Source organism: Somniosus microcephalus, chromosome 15, assembly GCF_052327205.1.
Source record: "Somniosus microcephalus isolate GS21.2 chromosome 15, FLI_Smic_1.0, whole genome shotgun sequence".
Classification (NCBI taxonomy): domain Eukaryota; kingdom Metazoa; phylum Chordata; class Chondrichthyes; order Squaliformes; family Somniosidae; genus Somniosus; species Somniosus microcephalus.
The window spans coordinates 91,160,480-91,181,832 of NC_141001.1; the positions used below are offsets into that span (position 1 = coordinate 91,160,480).

Here is a 21,353-nt window from a genome sequence, read left to right on the forward strand (position 1 = left end):
TGTCACTTTGGAATTACACCCTCCTGGCAGTGGAGGTTCCGTTACTCACGCTCAGGCCAACATCCCCAGAATCGAAGCTTTGACCACGCTCGATCAGCTCCGATGGATGGGTCACATCATCCGCATGCCCGATACGAGACTCCCAAAACATGCGCTCTACTCGGAGCTCCGACATGGCAAGAAAGCCCCGGGTGGGCAGAGGAAACGCTTCAAGGACACCCTCAAAGCCTCCTTGAAAAAGTGCAACATCTCCACTGACACCTGGGAATCCCTGGCCCAAGACCGCACAAAGTGGAGGAGAAGCATCTGGGAAGGCGCCGAACACCTCGAGTCTCTTCACCGGGAGCAAGTGGAAGCCAAGCGCAGGCAGCGCACGTCAACCCAAGCACCCCACCCACCCACCCCTTCAACCACCATCTGCCGCACCCGTGACAGAGACTGTAGGTCCTGCATTGGGTTCATCAGTCACCTGAGAACTCATTTTTAATGTGGAAGCAAGTCATCCTCGGTTCCGAGGGACTGCCTAAGAAGAAGAAGAAGACAGCTCAGTTTCGTACCTCGCAGCTCCTCAACCTGAAGTACATCTGCGTGCCCTGTTGCAATTTTTCCCCACTGTGTAACCCTGCTTCACCTAAAGACAACACTTGGTTTTAACTCCCCGCATGCAACACCATGCAAGACTGATAACAACATCAACAACAACTTGCATTTATATAGTGCCTTTAATATTGAGAAACATGCCATGGTGCATCACAGAGGCGTTGTCAGATAAAACTGGACACCAAGCCAAGAAGGAGATATTAAAAGGGGGTGACCAAAATATTTTTGTTCAAGAGGTGGGTTTTAAGTAGGGTCTTAAAGAAGGAGAGGGATGGAGAGGCACAGGGGTTTAGGGAAGGAATTCCTGAGTGTGGAGCCTAGACAGCTGGCAGCACAATCGTCAGTGGTGGGGCAAAGGGAGCCAGAGTCAGAGGAACGGAGAGTTTGTGGGGCTGGGAGGCGGTGCAGTGGGAGTTGTGGGGCTGGAGAAGGTTTCTGAAATAGGGAAGGGCGAGGTCCTGAAGGGAATTAAACATGAAGATGAGAATTTTACATTGGCTTTGGAAGATCAGGGACCAATGTAGATCAGCAAAGGCAGGAGGCAAGCAGTGTTGTGATGGAAGTCGGCGGTTTTTGTGATGGAGATGATTTGTGATCTGGGCCGAATTGAACAGTGATTGCAAATAGTCTGGCTCAGCCTGAGACAAAGGCTGGGGAGGAGGAATTGGTGGTGAGGGTACAAAGTTTGTGGCGGGAGCCAAAGACAATGGCTTCAGTCTTCCCAATGTTTAACTGGAGGAATTTGCTGCACTGTTCAGGACTGGATATTGGACAAGCCCTCTGACAATACAGAGGCAGTGAAAGGGTTGAGAGAAGTGATTGGAGTGGTGGAGCTGAGTTTGGTAAACGTACATGTGGAAGCTGACTCCATGTCTGCGGATGATGTTGCCAAGGAGCAGCATGTAGATGAGGAATGGGGAGGGAAATGGACAGATCCTTGTGGAACTCCAGAGGTAGCAGTGCAGGGTAGAAGAGAAGGGATTTGGCTTGATAGGGAGAGGAAGAAGGGGAAGCAGCAGAGACAACTGCTTTTAATCTTAGTGACTAAGAAGTTCATGAGCTTCTTGCACTTGTTAGAGGTGAGAGTGGGGTGGGGAAAGGGGTTTAAGGAGATGATTGATAGTGGTGAAAAGAAGCTAGGTTATCTTTACTGTCCAGGATGACCCTGCAGTAGTGGGTGGTTTTGGTAGAGAAGAGTGAGAACCAATAGCATGTGATGTGGTCCAGCCAAATCTGATGCTGGATGGCTAAACCAGTGTGTGCCATATGCACCCCTTGGACTTGAGGGAACGAAGGTGGGAGCACCAGAACGACCGACTCGGATGGAAGAAGCTAAAGGTTTTGTTGGGGACAAGAGTATCAAACATGGACAGGATGGAGTAGTTGAGCAGATTGATGGCTGCAGAAGTGTTGTGACAAATGGAGGGCCAAAGGCTGGGCAAAGAGGATTTAGAAGGTGCAGTCGGGAGTGACGTGACCAGAGTTTTTTTCAGGGATGGAATTGGGGTTGGGAGGGGGATGTGAGTGATGAGGGAATACCGGAAGTGGTCGGAAATGGCCTTTGTCTGTGATACAGACCTTAGGAGTAGACAGACCTTGAGAGATGTCATGGTTGAGGTGGTGGCTGTGAATATGGATAGGAAAGTTTGTGTGGAGGAAGAGGTTTACGGAGGACAGGATGTCAGTTAATTCAGAGTAGAGAAGGCAAGGAGAGCTGAGATACAAATTCACTGTTGATGAGGAGTGACAGAGCAGAGGCTGTGGGTGGAAAGGAGGTGGGACTCATATTAAAAAAAATACAAAGTATTTTTCAACAGTATTTGATTCCTAAAATTCAACACTCTTAAGTAATAAATTCCTTTGTGAAATTGTGATGAATAAATATTGTGTGTTTGTGATGAATAAATATTGTGTAAGGGTTTTCATAAATAAGATTACCTTACTTTGAAAAGAAGGGAGATGTATTTAATAGAATTCTCCTGTGACATGTAAAGCTGTTTAAAAGAAGCTGTTTGATTGGAATTGTGTAGGTGGAGAAATTGCCCTCCTAACTATCGTCCATGAACAATTCTAAAATATTACTTGCAGTTATTTGTATTAGAGGTGCTTTGTGCTTCCAAGTGTATGTAGATAACAAATCTAAGTTGAATTAACTGTGTTTTATTCCATTAAATATGTGTAGACATTTTTGATGAAATTTTTCTTATGCCTCTATGAACCATTTTCTACGTTAAAGGTGCTTTATAAATGTAAGTTTTTGTTAAGATAGATACTGATCAATCTGGATAGTTTTCATATAACTGATGGCCAGTCCAAACTTATTTTGTGAAGGAGGTAATTAATCAAGTTATAGAGCAGTATAAGCCTAGAAATTACTGTTAGTGATACTGGTGAATTATCGCTAATTGCATTCCTCGGTCAGCTATTCTAACAAATGTATCAACCTGTTTATTTTAAATGGGTAGATGCTTCCACTAAAATAGTAGACAAAGAAATATATGAATGGGCTAAGTACTTGGCTGCTAATATCGCCAACAGTAATTTTTAGGCTATACTTGCTCCTCTGGATTTGTAGGTTGAGCTTCTGAATGGGGAGAGGCATGGGAGAAACAAACCGCACAGTATGACGTTTATTTTGTTCGATCCTTATTCATTTTTAAAGGGTAGAAGATTCCCTGAAAGGCCATGTCATTTGAAGGCATTGCTTGTTTTCTAAAGTGTTACAACCAGCTCATTCAGCACTTGCTGTCATCTTTTAATGGCCTTTTCTTCCGTGTTCTCTCGCTCGCTCTCTTACTTCATTAGCTAACATAAACAATCACTAGAGAGAAAGTACTAGGCAAACTAATGGGACTAAAGGTGGACAAGTCCCCTGGACCCGATGGCGTGTATCCTAGAGTTTTAAAAGAGGTGGCTGCAGAGATACATTGGTTGTAATCCACCAAAATTCCCTGGATTCTGAAGAGGTCCCAGCGGACTGGAAAACCGCAAATGTAACGCCCCTATTTAAGAAAGGAGGGAGACAGAAAGCAGGCAACTATCGACCAGTTAGCCTAACATCTGTCATTAGGAAAATGCTGGAGTCCATCATTAAGGAAGTGATAGCAGGACATTTAGAAAATCATAATATAGTCAAGCAGAGTCAGCATGGTTTTATGAAAGGGCAATCGTGTTTGACAAATTTGCTGCAGCTCTTTGAGGATATAACGAGCAGGGTGGATAAAGGGGAACTAGTAGATGTTGTGTATTTGGATTTCCAGAAGGCATTCAATAAGGTGCCACATAAAAGGTTACTACACAAGATAAGAGCTCATGGTGTTGGGGGTAATATATTAGCATGGATAGAGGATTGGCTAACTAACAGAAAACAAAGGGCTGGATTTTGTCAATGGGGAGCTTTGAGGCGGGACTCCCACTTGTCGGGTTTTAGTCCCGCCTCCATCGACTTGTGGCCAACCCACGCTGAGGGGCTGAGCAGGCCAATTAAGGGAAAGCCAGTTACAGGTGACATCAGCGAGTGATGTTTCATCTGTCAAGTGCTTTTGACAGATGAAATGTCATCGTTTGACAACTCTGTGAAGCTGTCAAACACTGACAATCTGTCTTCTAAGTTGAGTCTTTACTCAAGACTCAATTAGAAAGCCTTCCTGAGCAGAAAGCAGAAGGCTGCAGCTTTCGACAGTTCAGCGGCCATTCTCCTTTCTGTGCCGGTGAGCCGAGGGACTCCTGAGACCTGAAAAGAGGAAGCCTGCAGGAAGAAGTAAAGGTAAGTAAAGCTTTTAAAACACTTTACACACACCTCACACACGTACCTCTGCATACATGCACCCATCACTCACCTGCACACCGGACATCTCGGCCCCTCTGACCCCTGCAGACCAACGGCCCACCTCGCTGACCCTGGCCAGGTTCGGAGCCGTCGGGATGCCCACACTTCAGGGCTCAAAATGTGGATTAACCAAAAAACTGCCTGTTAACTACCTGTTAACAGGCAGTTAATTGGCATTAATCCCCGTCCCGCCTCGAGGAGATGGGACCCGGCGCGGGTCGAGTATCCACCTCCTGGGAAGATGGCACGGGGGCAGGATGGGTACCCGCCCCCAAATTCTGCCATTTTCCTGGCAGTCCCGCCTCCCCAGGGCTGGCAAAATCGTCCCCACAGAGTCGGGATAAATGGGTCATTTTCAGGTTGGCAAACTGTAACTATTGGGGTGCCGCAGGGATCCGTGCTGGGGCCTCAACTATTTACAATCTATATTAATGACTTGAATGAAGGGACTGAGTGTAATGTAGCCAAATTTGCTGATGATACAAAGATAGGTGGGATAGCAAATTGTGTGGAGGACACAAAGAATCTCCAAAGGGATATAGATAGGCTAAGTGAGTGTGCAAAAGTCTGGCAGATGGAGTTTAATGTGGGAAAATGCGAGGTTATCCACTTTGGTAGGAAAAATAAAAAAGCAAATTATTATTTAAATGGGGAGCGATTACAAAATGCTGAGGTACAGAGGGATCTGGGGGTCTTTGTACATCAATCACAAAAAATGTTAGCATGCGGGCACAGCAAGTAATTAGGAAGGCAAATGGCGTGTTGGCCTTTATTGCAAAGGGAATGGAGTATAAAAGTAGGGAAGTCTTGTTACAATTGTACAGGGCGTTGGTGAGACCACACCTGGAGTACTGAGTACAGTTTTGGTCTCCTTATTTAAGGAAAGATATACTTGCATTGGAGGCAGCTCAGAGAAGGTTCACGAGGTTGATTCCGGAGATGAAGGGGTTGTCTTATGAAGAAAGGTTGAGCAGGTTGGGCCTATACTCATTGGAGTTCAGAAGAATGAGAGGGGATCTTATTGAAACATATACGATTCTGAATGGGGCTTGACAGGGTAGATGCAGAGAGGATGTTTCCCCTTGTGGGGGAATCTAGAACTAGGGGGCATAATTTCAGAATAAGGGGGCACCCTTTTAAATCGGAAATGAGGAGGAATTTCTTCTCTGAAGGTCGTGAATCTTTGGAATTCTCTTCCCCAGCGAGCTGTGGAGGCTGGGTCATTGAATATATTTAAGGTGGAGATAGACAGATTTTGAATGGTAAGGGAGTCGAGGGTTATGGGGAGCGGGCAGGGAAGTGGAGCTGAGGCCAAGATCAGATCAGCCATGATCTTATTGAATGGTGGAACAGGCTCGAGGGGCCAAATGGCCTACTCCTGCTCCTACATCTTATGTTCTTATGTAACTGGGCGAGCTGACTTGTTCATGCTAAAACCATCTCGCTTTCGATTGAATCTTTTGTGGTTCATTTTTACGATGGAGCAATCTGCAATTTTTTGCTGCCATATTTTGTATCGTTTTATATAACAAGTTTTCAACTCCTTTATCCAATTTTCACAACACCCCCCTTCATTGAATAGGATAACTCATGAGGGGTGATTTTAACCCAACCAGGGGCAGGCACTTGGCCGGAGTCTTGCCCACTGACATCCTGCTCTGTTCCCGCTGTCTTCTATTTTAACCTGCTCTCCTGAGCAGGTAGTAACTACACCCACCTGAAACCGGCGGGGTTGTTAGATATGCAGATCTGGGTCTAATGATGTCATTGGGCCCCAACTGCAGTTTTAGCTGGTGGTGTAAGTTTTCCCGCCAAGTGAAGCTGGTCAGAAGAGGCCCAAAGTGGTAAGTTGTTTAGATGCTGCCTGACCTGCTGAGTATTTCCAGCATTTTCTGTTTTTATTTCAGATTTCCAAGCATCTGCAGTATTTTGCTTTTGTGTAAGTTGTTTATCCTGTTTTTTTATTACTTTCCTTGTGGGAGGAGCAGGAGTGCCCTGATTGAGATTAATTAACTTGACACAGATCAGTAATGATAACTGCGACAATCTTGATTTCTGCGGATTAGTGCCACACTCTGTTGTGTGTTTACCCACTGAGCAATAAAGGAGCCCCAAGTTTTTCTTTTGCAAAATTTATGATCTGAAATGACCATTAACTTATTCTATAAGGCATAGTAAATGGGAGAAGAGTTCACTAATCTTGTTCATTCATGTAACACTGCAAATTAGTAAAGATTTTCAAAGTCCCTTTACTTAAAATGTCCATAAATGTGTTAGCCTGGAAAATAACAAACTGCATCAGTCCCTGTGAATATAAATTATAGCACATTATTTACAAAACTATACATCTCCAATACATTGTTTCATGAACCATGTTTAAGGCCTTAGTTAGTGGTGTTTACATTTTAAAGCATCACAATTCTTGTAGAGTAGGTGCTGATAGCTGCATAGTTTTACTTTTTATCACATAGTGAATATTTAATATTCTATTCCATTCACTATATCCTCCCCTTGCAGGCCAGAATGCTCTCAGAACCCATCTTGCTCCAACTTATTTTTGTAGTGGGCAGGGTTGGGGTGGTGGGCGTGACGGTGCTTAGTTCAATTCATTGTTTTCTCCCAATGCTCTTTATTCGTGCTCACTGCAAAGGTCAGCCTCCATAGCTAGGGCCGCATCTCCTATGAGTTGTTGAACTGGAAGTTAAGCTTATGCATGAAATGACTGAGATAGCTTGCCTCAGGATAAAACGTCTTCTCTTGTACCACCAGGGATATACAGCCAAAATAGTAAATGAGGTCCAGCATGTACTGTTGACCTCTGATATAAAGCAAAATACCGACTAACTGACCCTTTATTTCAGGCTATATTACAAATCAGTATAGCCAGTAGAGGTAGCTCCTTGCACCTCTGGTCAAAAGCAGATGTTTCATGTTGTATTGTGGAAAATCCCAAATCCTTCAACAGGATGTTAATTTAAAAATTTTATCACCTGGGTTGATAGGAAGTGGAAAGCACACCCCTCACTGTCTGAAGGAGCTGTTTACTAGTTTAAAGCTGGAACAAAGCCTATTGGTGCCTTCTTTGAGAGATAGCTCCCATCTGTTCCCAGCCAGTATGGTTTAATTCATTCTACACACTGTCCTTAAAGCAAGGACAAAGGATATCCTAGCAGCCACAGTACAATTTTAAAAGTCCAGTGCATTGGCACTAAAATTCATATGAAATGATATAATATAGAAATATTTTGGTACATGATGGAGCCTGCTTTCCTCACAATACAGTTTTATGTTTTGGTCAACAATATCTGTAATTTTAGCAGCCAGTTGGATATCAGTTTTTCTTGCAAGCAACATAGTATGTTATTGTGTTATGTTCCACCTAGCAACCCATTTAATACCTAATCTAATCCAACCCAGTTAGGTATCACAAGCAAGTTTGAGTGGCAGCAAGTACTAGAGTTTAAATATTTCCCTGCTCAAACATTGATTTACAATAATCCAATTATCTGAATATTACATAGTAAATATTAGGCACTAAGTTATAAAGTCAGAGAAAAACCCAACAATTGGAAACCATTAGAGTTTGACTTTCCTGGTTTATACATGCTATCCGAACTTTACTTTCCTGGTTTATATGTGCCATCTGAGCTTCAAAACGGAAGTACCGCCCTATTATACCTTATTTTCCATAGTATAGCCATCCTCAAAAGAGGTGCTGCTCAGGCTAGTCCTCTCTCGGAAAATCTGTCTCTTTTGCTTTTTGCAGTTAGAAATTGAAATTAATTTGAAAGAAGGAAAGAACTTGCATATATATAGCACTGTTCATATTCTCATGATGTCCCAAAATACTTCACATACAGTAAGTTACTTTTGGAGTGTAGTCACTGTTACGTTGTGCCAGCCAAGTTGCACACAGCAAGGTCTCATAAACAGCAGTCGAGCAAACAGGCAGGTAGGTAGGGCCTTTTCTTAATATCTTCATCCAAAAGATGGCACCTCTGACAATGTAATGCTCCCTGGGTAGTGCACTGAAGTGGCAGCCCAGATTATTATTATTTTTTCTTCTCAGGCCTGATGGTGTTAATGCAGCCCAGATTATGTGCTCAAGCGTTGGCGTGGGTCTTGATCTTCTGATTGAGAGGCAGCACTGCTGTCAATTGAGCTAAATTGGTACTTTCAACAAATTAATGTTTCATTAAAACACAGAACTGGAATAAAACAAAACTGAGGGAATATGCATAGCTGTTGATATTTTTAGTATTTTGCTTTTCCTTGATGCAGTAATTCAATTTTTCTGGTAATTTGGTTGAACATAGTGTGAAGTGAAATTAATAATTTTTAACTTAATTGAGATAGAAGTATTGGGTTTAAAGGGCTCAAAACAAATTCCATGGGATGATAGCATTTACGCCAGAGTATCAAAACACAAAGGTGTTAATTGGCATGATGAGGGAGGTCCTGGTAGACTGGAAACAGATGCCCATTTTTAGAAAGGTGATAAAATTGACCCAGGCAACATCAAGTTCATTAGTCTTGTATCAATACTGTAATACTGTAGTGTGATACCATAGTATAACTGTCTGTAAACTGATTTCTGGGGAGTATAATGTACAATTAGAAATATATATATTATATTGTAGGAATGTCTAGTTCCTATCATATATACAAAGATACAGACTCGGGCTGTAGTTAACATATTGTTAAAGGGAATTATATACATTTGATCGGAGTCCCTTAGCGGCTCCGCCACTATAAATATATATATATATATTCAACGGGATTTCATTTTTGGTTTTCTGTTTGTGGGGAAAATAGTACAATAGAACATTGTTTCTTTGAAAATGTTTCTTTACTCTAAATTGACATTTTTTGCCATTTTTTTCAGATATTTTTAGATATGACATTTGGAGCTGGAGGCCATTCAAAAAACATTATTTCCCAAGCCTCTGACATCTCGGTGTTTGCCTTAGACAGAGATCCAATAGCATATGAAATTGCTAAACAGATTTCCCAGTAAGTAAGATACAGATGGATGTTGTTTTCTATTAACATTTTAAGATGTGTGAATTATGGACCAGATTTTCTAACAGTGATACTAATTGTTGGTAAATTTACTAGGATTTAAAAAATGCAAGAGTGGAATGGTCTTCTAATGAAGTGCTTCCTGCTGAGCAATAATGAAACTTTGCACAGTGGTTTTAAGTATGAAGTGTTCGAGAGAAAATGGAAATGAGGGGAATTGTGATAATTTGAAATACTTTTGTAAGTGCAGTGATTTTTCAATTTTCTAATAGTTAGGCCCTGTTTTTGTATTAGTTTTCAGACCTGTTTCAGGTTGTGCTGGTGTTTCTATGCACTGAACTACCGTCATACTTTGCAAACTAATTGCCCTGTGGTCTTTTACCAAATGTTACGAGAATGAACCATCATTTTGTTATTTGTAGTAAAGATAGTCTGACGTTAAACGTTGTGTTGGGGACTACCTGTTGTTTTACTCTGCTGTAATGTGTTTTCCTCCTTCGGTTACCTACAAAGTAACCTTGTTGATTGAAAGGCCTTGATAGTTTAATCTCCATAGCCAGCATTAAGAAGATGTTTTTGAAGGCAGAGATGCACATCAGGCAAACTCTTCTTCGCATAACCCTTCTGAGCCTTGTGGTGGCCTAAGTGCAAATGTCAAGATGTTTGGACTTAAACTCAAGTCCCTAGTTAAGAGCACTAAACTCTGGTGGTGTAGATTTAGACCGCCCTGTGCTAATATTTTCTGATCAAAAGGGCAAGTAATTACATGTGTTAACATTATCCAAAGCTTCTGTTACCAGAAATAAACCATCATTTGAAATATTTGCAGTTTAATTTAACCCTGATTCCTCAGAGGCAATGATATAGCCAATAATTGTTACAACTTTTGACTTGTGCAGGATATGAACCTTTATCAGCACACTAGATTTGCTTGCATCCTTCTACTTGAATCTGACCTATGTGGAATAATATGCTGTATATATTACAAGAGTTAAGTATCCCGTATAGATGTTATTTTAACCCGCCTAATTGCTCACCGGATACATATGCTGCTTGCTACGGCCTTGCAAGGTTCCTGGTTTGATCCCTGGTCTGTGTTGAATTAGATGATCTGAAGCAGGATTAACTGGACTCGGGAGGGACAAGTTATCCAGGTTTCCTCTGCTGATCACTATTTAGTGACTTTTGCTTGAAGTACATATATGTGGATGTGCGGGATTGGTGTTGGCTGTGATGCCCATTGGGCTTGCATCAAATTACACACAAATTAGCAGGTTGAGGGGGAAGGGTTTGCGCTTCTTGTTCAGTTTATGGGAGTGACGTAAAGGTTTTGGGGGAGGGTAAGCTGTTCTCTTGATTGAAAGCTACTTTACCACTAATCCCTTATTGGTTATTACTAATACAGTTGTTCTTGGGCTTCTGCACCAAAGATACTGTCCAGCTTATTGGAATTTCCATCTATTCTCATGTTCCATGAAGTTTTGAAGTGTTTCTATTTCGATTTCTGTTGTTGTGGGTGGAGTGGGGGCTGGGGGAGAAGGAGAGCTGGTCATGACTCTTGCTTAGTGGCAGTGGGGAGAGCTTCATCATTTCTTGCTCAGTGTTGTATCAGTTAGTTCACCTCCAGACTTTGTTCAGAAAAACCTGTGAAACTAACTCCTGCCTTCAGTGTCTCTATTAACACACGGATACAACAGTGGCGACGAATTGGACACGGACTTACCTGCAATTCGGCAGCACCTCAAGGACATCGATTCCTCAGACGTCCAAAGTCGAAGAAAAGCAAGAGGAAAAAAAAAACTGTGGTTTCACCAGCTAGCCGAGCTGGTGGCAGGTACTGCAATAATCCTTCCTGGGCGGCGGGCTGGGGCTCCATCGGCTGGCTCTGCAGCGAGGCCAAGCAGCGAAGGCGGAGGCAAGCAGAAACAGATGGGGGGGGGAGCACTCGGGAGACGGCCGGCGCTGCAAAGCAGGTCGGCGTTCGGACCTAGCAGAGGGGGGGAAAAGTCCCAGAGAGTCCGGCAGGAATGAGTCTCCACCTGTAAATAAAAAATTTTTTTTAAAAACCGCGGAAAACAGCGTTGTCAGCAGCAGCGGCGGGAAAGCGCGGGGAGCGCCATATTTTTTCTGCAGGAAAGAAAGGAAAGCGCGGGAAGCACCATTTTTTTTCCAGGATGCCCAAGGCTGGCAATATTGATGCTTTTGATAATGATATAGAGGATTGGACCACATATGAGGAAAGAGTGGAGGTATATTGCACAGCAAATGGAATAGAAAATGATAAAAAGGCGTCAGTACTTCTAAATCTAATGGGCGCAAAGACATACGGGCTGTTACGAAACTTAATCACTCCACCCAAACTCCAGGATGAAGTGCTAAAGGAGCTTCACGAGGGGCATCTGGGTGGAGTGAAAATGAAGAACCTAGCCAAGGCGTTTGTATGGTGGTCAGGTATTGATGGAGACATCGAAGAAATGACCAAGAGCTGCCTAGGATGCCAGAAGGTCCAAAACGCTCCACCACAAGCCCCTCTACATCCATGGGAGTGGCCCTCATCTCCATGGCAAAGGGTACACATCGACTTTGCTGGTCCATTTATGGACTCAATGTTCTTAATCGCGGTTGATGCACACTCCAAGTGGCCGGAGGTAATAAAGATGTCCTCCACCACCACGGAAAAAACCATCACAGTATTAAGGACCATATTCGCCAGGAATGGGTTGCCTGAACAGATCTGTTCTGATAATGGACCGCAATTTGTATCCGAAGAATTCAGGAAGTTCTTAAAAAACAATGGGGTTAAGCACTACACGTCCGCCCCATACCATCCCGCCACCAATGGATTAGCTGAAAGGTTTGTCCAGACCTTCAAGAAGGCCATAAAGGCCATGGGTAATGAAGACATAAAACTTCAGCATAAGGTAGATAACTTCTTGTTTGCATACAGGAATGCAACACATATGGTTACAAACCAAACTCCCGCCATGATGTTCTTCAATAGAAGCCTAAGATGCCGGCTGGATTTGATCAAGCCAAACATCAGAAGGGACGTGGAGACCGGCAATTTCAAGGCATGAATGAAAGGCCAACTAGAACCTTCCAGATAGGTCAACAAGTTTTGGCCCGGGACTACCGTACCGAGAAATGGCAGCCTGGAACTATTTGCACACGACTAGGACCACTGATGTATACCGTGGACATTGGAGAAAGCATAATAAGGTGCCATGCTGACCAGATCATAGAGTCATCCGAAAAGGGACAACCTACACCACAACTCTATACGCCTAATGATGAAGTAGAGATACCCATAGTATCTACCTCCGATCCGGTGATACTGGAACCAGATGAACCCGACACTGGCATTCAAGCCGAATCAGCCTTGCCAAAAGAACCTACTACACCACCAGAAACTACTACACCACCGAGGCGTTATCCGGACCGAGTCAGGAAGCCTCCAGAGAGACTGACTTATAATTGATTAACTGCAGCAATGTGTAGATTATTGTTCTTGTAACATGTAATTAATGATTACTTAAAATATTATGTACTGGTTGGCTAAAAGGGGAGGAATTGTAGTGTATGTGCCTTTAAGAGCCCCCTGTGTACTGTAATGCCGGTAATGGCCACTCGGGCTATATAAGCCTGTATATTGTGTTGTATCAGTTAGTTCACCTCCAGACTTTGTTCAGTAAACACCTGTGAAACTAACTCCTGCCTTCAGTGTCTCTATTAACACACGGATACAACAACAATCACTGCACAAAGATGAACGCTTACACCCAGGCTCTCCAGTGACTCCTTCCATGTGCTTATGGAGGGAGTCACAGCACGCAGGAGGTTCTCTTCCCTTTCAAAGGCGGAAGAGACCTCCCCAGGACACCAACATACCTTGCACCTCCACCCAACCCTCTCTATCTACTTTATCACTTCCCCATCTCACTAGCCACCCCTCACACTCGCCATCATCCTACTGCAAGCATACCAACTCACAACACACAAGGGTAGGCACTTGAGCGGTTTAGCCAATGTCCATGTGAAGTTTCTGGTAATGTGTTGTCATACAGTGAAATCTCTTTTCCCAAAAGTGCCCCTTATTGGACAGATCTGAGCGCACCTTGAGAAGTGTCTTACTGAGTTCCCGTGATTGTTCAGTCATAATTCCCCCCCCACGCTATGAATGTGCATGGAATGGCTTGGACATTAAAGGGATGCTTCATGGTGCTGGTGTGGGATGGTGTCAACCTGGCGCATCATGTGGCAGCCGGGGTTTACAGCGTCAAGTGAAGAAAATCTGGCCATGGTGATGCCATCGCTGGCCTCCCGGTCAGCAAATTTGTCAGGGGTTGATGCCCTGTGTCCAGTGCAGCATCAGGTGATGGCGGAGAAGGTTGGTGATGTGAGTGTTGGGGATGATTGTGGAAGGATTCGGAGGACCAAGGTCTGATTGTTTCATTGGCTCCAATGTTGCTGGAATAGATGGCAGCTGCAGGTGAGATGACAGAAGCGATCTGTCACTGGTGAAAGAGGTTCTCCCAATGAGGTGGCACTGGACATACAGTTGGATCTAAAAACTTGTAAACTAAAGAAATCTCTATATGTATTAAAAATGCAGTAACCAACAGTTTCTGAGCTCTGAAACTCACCATCTGCAACATGGGATCCTTGACAGCACTTCTGCAGCTGTCAGCTTTTCACAAACATCAGAGCAGACTCAAAATATGCCAGGTTGAGCTGGCGTGTTCCCCGAACAGCGGGTAACCAGTGGGCCAGAAGGTAAAATTAGAAGTAAGCCTCAAAATACTCTTAAATTGGCTCTTAACAAGCCATTTAAGTAGCTCAATTGTATCCCCCGCCGCTTGGTGTCGGGTCAGTTCTGTGCTGACAGACACGACACCTGGGAGACTCGCGTGGAGGTGGGTAGACAGCAGGTTTCCTGCCCGCTGTCAATATTTGCGATTTTGACAGCGGACCCGCCTCCAAACCCACCCCCTCGGCGCTATTAAATTTGCGGCCTTGGAATCGGTTGGATGTAGCATTGTGTGGATTTTAGGATCTGTCTGGATGGATGAATTAAGACGGGCCAAATGGCCTTCCTCATCTGTGTTTACTTTGTGATCTTCAATGGCAGAAAGGGAGTACCACTTCCACTTGAGATTGAGTAAAGCTTCTGCTGTTGTTTTAATGGTTCAAATGCATTGTTAGCACTTAAATCCACAGATACTGTGTGCAGTATGCACATTTTTGGTCCACAGGGAGTTTTACTGAAGTGTTGCATGCAAGCTATTCGAAGCAGCAGTCAGCACAGGGTCACTCAATCTGTACAAGGAGGCTTAAAGATCAATTCTCACTTAGGTTAAGTCTAATACAGACATTGCCATAAGTCCCCTGCATGCCTGCCAGACCTATTTTAGCAAAGTAATGTAGGGCCTGTTGTGAGATTCCTGGTCATTGCTTTTAATCTGATCAGTCACAACAAATACATAAGACATAAGGACATCAGGAGCATTTGCATGAAATACTGAGAAGTAATGGAAAAGACCTCAAAGTACTGTACAACTGTTATAATCCGTTTTGTCAGAACTATGGGGTCTACAATTAATTTATAAAGCACTCCTAGACCACAGTGGAAGCTAACTACTATCATATCCTTACTGCGCATATTCTCATAATGCATTTCCATTATATCCTTGACTTCAGCAACAATATTGTAAGGTAAATGAAGTAGCACTGCATAACAGAGACCCAACTGATGCAGTAACGTTGAAGTAACTATGTAAAATGCTCCTCTACATTGGGGAGACCAAATGCAGATTGGGCCACCGCTTTGCGGAACACCTCCGTTCAGTCCGTAAGGGTGACCTTGAGCTTCCGGTCGCCTGTCACTTTAATTCACCGCTTCACTCCCACTCTGATCGCTCTGTCCTCGGCCTATTACATTGTTCCAATGAAGCTCAACGTAAGCTCGAGGAACAGCACCTCATCTTTCGATTAAGCACTTTACAGCCTTCTGGACTCAACATTGAGTTCAACAATTTCAAACTATAACCCTGCCCCCATTTTTCATGCTGTATAATTTTGCTATTCCCATTTGCAACATTTTATCTTTCCTGCCTCTTACATAAGCACTGACTGTTCCTTCAATTCCTTCCGCCCCAACCCCATATCTCTGCACCTGCTTAATATCTGTTACATCTCCAGCTTTTTCCAGTTCTGATGAAGGGTCCCAGACCTGAAATGTTAACTCTATTTCTCTCTCCACGGATGCTGCCTGGCCTGCTGAGTATTTCCGGCATTTTCTGTTGTTATTTCAGATTTCCAGCATCCGCAGTATTTTGCTATTGTATGTAAAATGCTGCCTGTGTTTGCTGGCTTCGGACAGGTAACCGTTTTCAACTTGTGCAGTTTATGGCACAAATGTTATGTAATAAAAGGAGGTTCCATTGTACCAGTAACCAAGACTCTTACAGAACTATTGCTGCTTGAATAGTAATAATTTGGTTTAATAATTTTTCTTCTGAAAAGAATGCTACTTGTTCCCAACAATTCATCTGAAATAACAATTCATTCAGCACTTCCAGCAATGCAGGTCTTCCTCACTCACTTCCAGGCTGCACATGCTCCAACTGTGTGCCCACCCCCCTTCTACGACACTCCTTCTGATTGAAGCCTCTGTTCGACCGTCTCTCTTAATGACCTATGTTACAGTAACTCTGCACTAGTCTCCAACCTGTTTTATAAGGTGCCTCCAATCTTCCTGTGTACCATAGACCTTAAATAAGAGGTAAGATACAGATGCTGAGTACATCAGTAAAAGAGCATGTAGGAGCTGCACAGAGATGTTGGAGAAATACAAAAGAGAAGAGACGGGGATGGGGGTGCAGAGGAAGAAACTTAAAGATAATGTGAAATAGAAAATTTGAGAGAGTGAGGCAGATACCACTAAGAGAAAAGTGTATCATAGCTATATAGAGGGAGAGAGAGAGAGATTGCAAAACAAAGACTGGCGAGACAAAGGTTTAATGGGAAAGAAAAAGAGAGATAGTTTGTGAAGATATATAATTTCTTTTGTCTGTGAGCAATGCCACAGAAGATCAGCTGTAATATATGTTGCATGCTACACGGTATAATGCTCATCTTATAAAATAGCATATCTATATCCCCTGTCACTGACCAATGCCACAGGAAATCTGCTGGTATATTATGTTAAAAATATGATATCCTAACACACAAGAATAACCAGGATCTACTGAGGTACTTGGAAGTTTTGTATGAAAATTATAGGAATATATTTAACTGACAATCTTTCAAGTAAATTGAAGAAGGAATTCTTGTTTTATTTTTAATACGACCAGTGACACAGTAATAAATGAATGCAGTTTGGATAATTCTATGTTAACTAAGAATAAATAATATAACACCTATCCTGCCTATCAAATATCCAAAACCATTTCACATGCAATGCATGTTATGTAGACAAATGCGACAGTCATTTTGTGCAAATCAAAGGTCCCATAAACAGCAATGGGATGAATGACCATTAGTTTGTATCCAACAGTGGTGGTTGAGGGAGGAAGGTTAGTCAGGACTTCATGAGAACCCCCTGCTCTTCTTTAAATGGTGGCTTGGGATATTTAATGTACACTTGAACCTGTGAAACGGGCAGATACGCCTGAGTTTAAAGTCATACAGTATTTGCATACTGCACCTCCAACGTTGCAGCACTGAAAGTGTGAATCCAGCTTATGTAAACTACAATAATGTTTAACGTGTCATAGAATCTGGTTAAAAAAAAAAATCAGAAGTTGCCATATATTATTGCTTAACCAGAGAAAATCTGCATTCAGTGAAACTTTAAAAAATATATATTTTCTTGACCGTTGCCTTGATATTTTTTTTTTATCTATGAAGTTTTTATACTTGAACAACTTAATTGACTGACTTTATGAAAATTGCCATCTCCTACCGCACCTCCAAACTTGAATGGATGCCCTCAATTTATTGGATTTTTTGACGTACTTATCTCCCATGATAAACTTCCAGAAGTACAACAGGCTACTTTGTACGATAGCAAAATACTGCAGATGTTGGAAATCCGAAATAACAACAGAAAATGCTGGAAAAACTCAGCAGGTCAGGCAACATCCGTGGAGAGAAATTTGAGTTGACGTTTCGGGTTTGACCCTTCTTCAAAACTGGAGAGAAAAGGAACTAGATCGAAGGCAGGGCTGCGATCGGACAAAAGAATAAAAGAACCAAAAGAAGTAAAAGAGATTAGAAGCTAGACGAGATGGTAATAGGCTGGGATTAGGTGTAAAGTGTAATGGCAGGGCAAAAGATAGCTGCCAGGTGTGAGAGAGAAACAAAAGGAAAGGGGGGGGGGGAGGAAAGGAGTGGAAAAATATAAGTAAAAATGAAATAGGGGCCGAGGTTATGATCTGAAATTGTTGCAGTGCTCCATATCCGCTCTTGCGTCAGCTTTTTATTTCTAAATAATTTGCTAACAGGTCACTGGAGGGCTTGCAATTGATTATTGCATTAGCTCTGATGCTCATGCAGTGCAAGTGACACTGATAATCAGAGAGCAGATATTCAGTAATCTGACTTCCAGTTTACGAACTGGCCAATCTGTTTTTGAAGGTAGAGCTAGAAAAAGTTCTGCTACTTTTTGGGATTAGGAAGGTAGAAACATTTTAAGGAGTGTTTTTTTTGAGGGGTGAGGGCTGGAGAAAACGTATGTTAGCTGAAGAATATCTTGGAAATGGGAAATAAGATCCAGAGAGAATGAAGGAATGGAGTCTCTCCGTTGATGCAAAATTGCATTTAAAACCTGATTACTTTACAAAAGTTAAAAATTGTTAGCACTATGTTTGAGAAATGTGTCGATAGTGGCATAGTGGTTAGCACTGTTGCCTCACAGCGCCAGGGACCCGGGTTCGAATCCGGCCTCGGGTGACTGTCTGTGTGGAGTTTGCACATTCTCCCCGTGTTTGCGTGGGTTTCCTCCGGGTGCTCCGGTTTCCTCCCACAGTCCAAAAGATGTGCGGGTTAGGTTGATTGGCTATGATAAATTGACCCTTAGTGTTAGGCGGATTAAATACGTGGGGTTACAGGGATAGGGTGGGATATGTGTTGGTGTAGGGGTTACGGGGATCGGGTGGGATATGTGTCGGTGCAGGCTCGATGGGCCGAAATGGCCTCTATCTGCACTGTGGGGTTTCTGTGATTTCTGTGATATTCCACTTCATAGTTACTTTTATGGTTGCATTCTAGTGACCTCTTTTTTTATTGAATTGTTTGAGTTGAACACTGCTTCACGTGGCTATACACAATAGTAAAACAACCTCTAGGCTTGTAGTGATCTCCAGTAAGCTTCAACACATTTTTATTTCATTACTTTAAAAACAATATTATAAGTAACAATGAAATGTGAAGATTAGAATTGTGATGAAGAGCCTCTCACTTGCTTCCTTACTCCTGGATTAATCTTTTTTTCCTACTGTTATGCAATGTGTTTTTTTAATTTAAATTTTTAGTAAACAACATCTGTCCACATCGTCATATCATTTAGCAGCGAAAATACCTGGCAACAGTCACTTTAAACTTTATTTCTCCAGCAGGTGTGTGTAACTGACAATTTGGCCTGGTTTACTTAGCTACCGAAAGCCAGGGCATCAGAAAATAAATACTGTAGTACAGTGTATGTAGAAATAACTCTAGAATTCCTAAATCACCAAAACAATTATGGATGTGGAAGGCCATCTTAGTCCATCCCTCCATAATGACACTACTGTGCCCGAATTGCCACATACAATTGTTTTTTAAATGATTCCAAGATTTGCAACTCCTCTACTTTATCTGGAAGTCCATTCCATGTGTTAAAGAACAATTCCTGATATCAGTCCTAAATTTGCTGGATTGAAAAGTCCAAATTTCTCCAGTCTTTCCTCATATCTCAGGCCTCGAAATTCCCCTCTCAATCTAGGGAGCTCAGGTGAAGATTTGAATTGTTTTCATGACGGCATTAATGAGGCTAACTGGGAAATCCAGCTTTTTCTGGTGTGGGAGACAACTGCTACAAAGCATGGCAGAAAAAGTACTGAGGGTGCAGCTTCGATTAGTGCCTCTGTTCCAGTGGGGCAGAGCATGACTACTCGAGCTGTGCTATTTCTTAAAGAGCCAAGGCCCCAGGTGACAAGCTACATCTTATATGCTGAGACCATTAGTGTTAGGGGGATTAAAATATGTGGGGTTACGGGGATAGAGTGGGATATGTGTTGGTGTAGGGGTTATGGGGATCGGGTGGTATATGTGTTGGTGCAGGCTCGATGGGCCGAAATGGCCTCTATCTGCACTGTGGGGTTTCTGTGATTCTGTGATTGAATTTCAAAAAGAGAGCAAGACTATACCAAAGATAGATAATCTAACTTCACCCTCTTTAGTTCCAGCCTCTTTCCCCCCCCCCCCCCCCCCCCCCGAACACTCCAATGTGTCTACTCTTCTGATGGTGAAACCTCGTGCTAGGTTATGCTTCCCTCGGTTGTGAAAGCTGTCCACAACCTGGCGCGAGTGACTGTTCAAGTTTAATCCCCAGCCGTGAATGTTGGCAGGCAGTGGAAACAGTAGCAGGTCAGCATAGTCTTGTCCTCAATTTGCAGCCACAAATGCAATTTCCAGCAGAGGTTACAAAAGCAAAATACTGCGGATGCTGGAATTCTGAAATAAAAACAGAGGATGCTGAAAATACTCAGCAGGTCAGGCAGCATCGGTGGAGAGAGAAACAGAGTTAACGTTTCAGGTCGATGACCCTTCGTCAGAACTGGAAAAAGTTTGAGATGTAATTGATTTTAAGCTAGTGTAGGGGCAGGGGGAGGGGAGGAAAGAACAAAAGGGAAGGTCTGTGATAGGGTGGAAGGCAGGAGTGATTAAATGACAAAAGGCATGATTGTACAAAGCAAAAGGAGATGGTAATGGGACAAGTAAGGAAACAAAAGATGAGTCTAGAAGAGGTGTAGATGGGAATGGCAGAAACATCAACAGCTGCCATGTGGAAAAAAATAGGGGCAGAGGTTATGGTCTGAAATTGTTGAACTCACTGTTGGGTCCAGAAGGCTGTGAAGTGCCTAATCAAAAGATGAGGTGCTGTTCCTCGAGCTTGCGTTGAACTTCATTGGAACAGTGTAAGAGGCCAAGGACAGAGAGGTCAGAATGGGAGTGGAGTGGAGAATTAATGTGACAAGCGACCGGAAGCTCGGGGTCACACTTGCTGACCGGAGGTGTTCCGCAAAGCGGTCACCCAATCTGCATTTGATCTCCCCAATGTAGAGGAGACTGCATCATGAGCAGCGAATATATTAAATTGCAAGAAGTACAAGTAAATCGCTGTTTCACCTGGAAGGAGTGTTTTGGGCCCTGGACAGTGGGAAGGGAGGAGGTAAAAGGGCAGGTGTTGCATCTCCTGCGCTTGCACAGGAAGATGCCATGGAAAAGGGAGGGGGTGTTGGGAGTGATTGAGGAGTGGACCAGAGAGTCGTGGAAGGAGCGGACCCTTCGGAATACTGAAAGGGGAGGGGAGGGGAAGATATGTTTGGTGGTGGTGGAAATGACGTAAGATGATCCGTTGAATGTGGAGGCTGGTGGGTGAAAGGTGAGGACAAGGGTAACCCTATTGTGGTTTCTGTAAGAACTCCATTCCATTCTCCCAGTTTCTCCGTCTCCGTCGCATCTGTTCTGACGATGCCACCTCCCATACTAGTGCTTCCGATATGTCTTCCTTTTTCCTTAACCGAGAATTCCCCTCTACCATTTTTGACATGGCCCTCAACCGTGTCCGTTCCATTTCCCGCACTTCAGCTCTCACCCCCTTCCTCTCCCTCCCAGAACCACTGGATAGCGATCAGGAGTT

General features: G+C 43.2%; 1 protein-coding gene across 1 annotated transcript in view; it reads left to right on the top strand.

The window, feature by feature from the left end:
- mettl15 (methyltransferase 15, mitochondrial 12S rRNA N4-cytidine) overlaps window positions 1-21,353 on the top strand; it is a 155,264-nt gene that overhangs the window by 86,178 nt on the left and 47,733 nt on the right. The window contains exon 2 of the mRNA XM_086008123.1: window positions 9,315-9,442. Within this exon, the coding sequence (XP_085864249.1) occupies window positions 9,315-9,442 (128 nt within the window). The remainder of the gene's footprint in view (window positions 1-9,314; window positions 9,443-21,353) is intronic.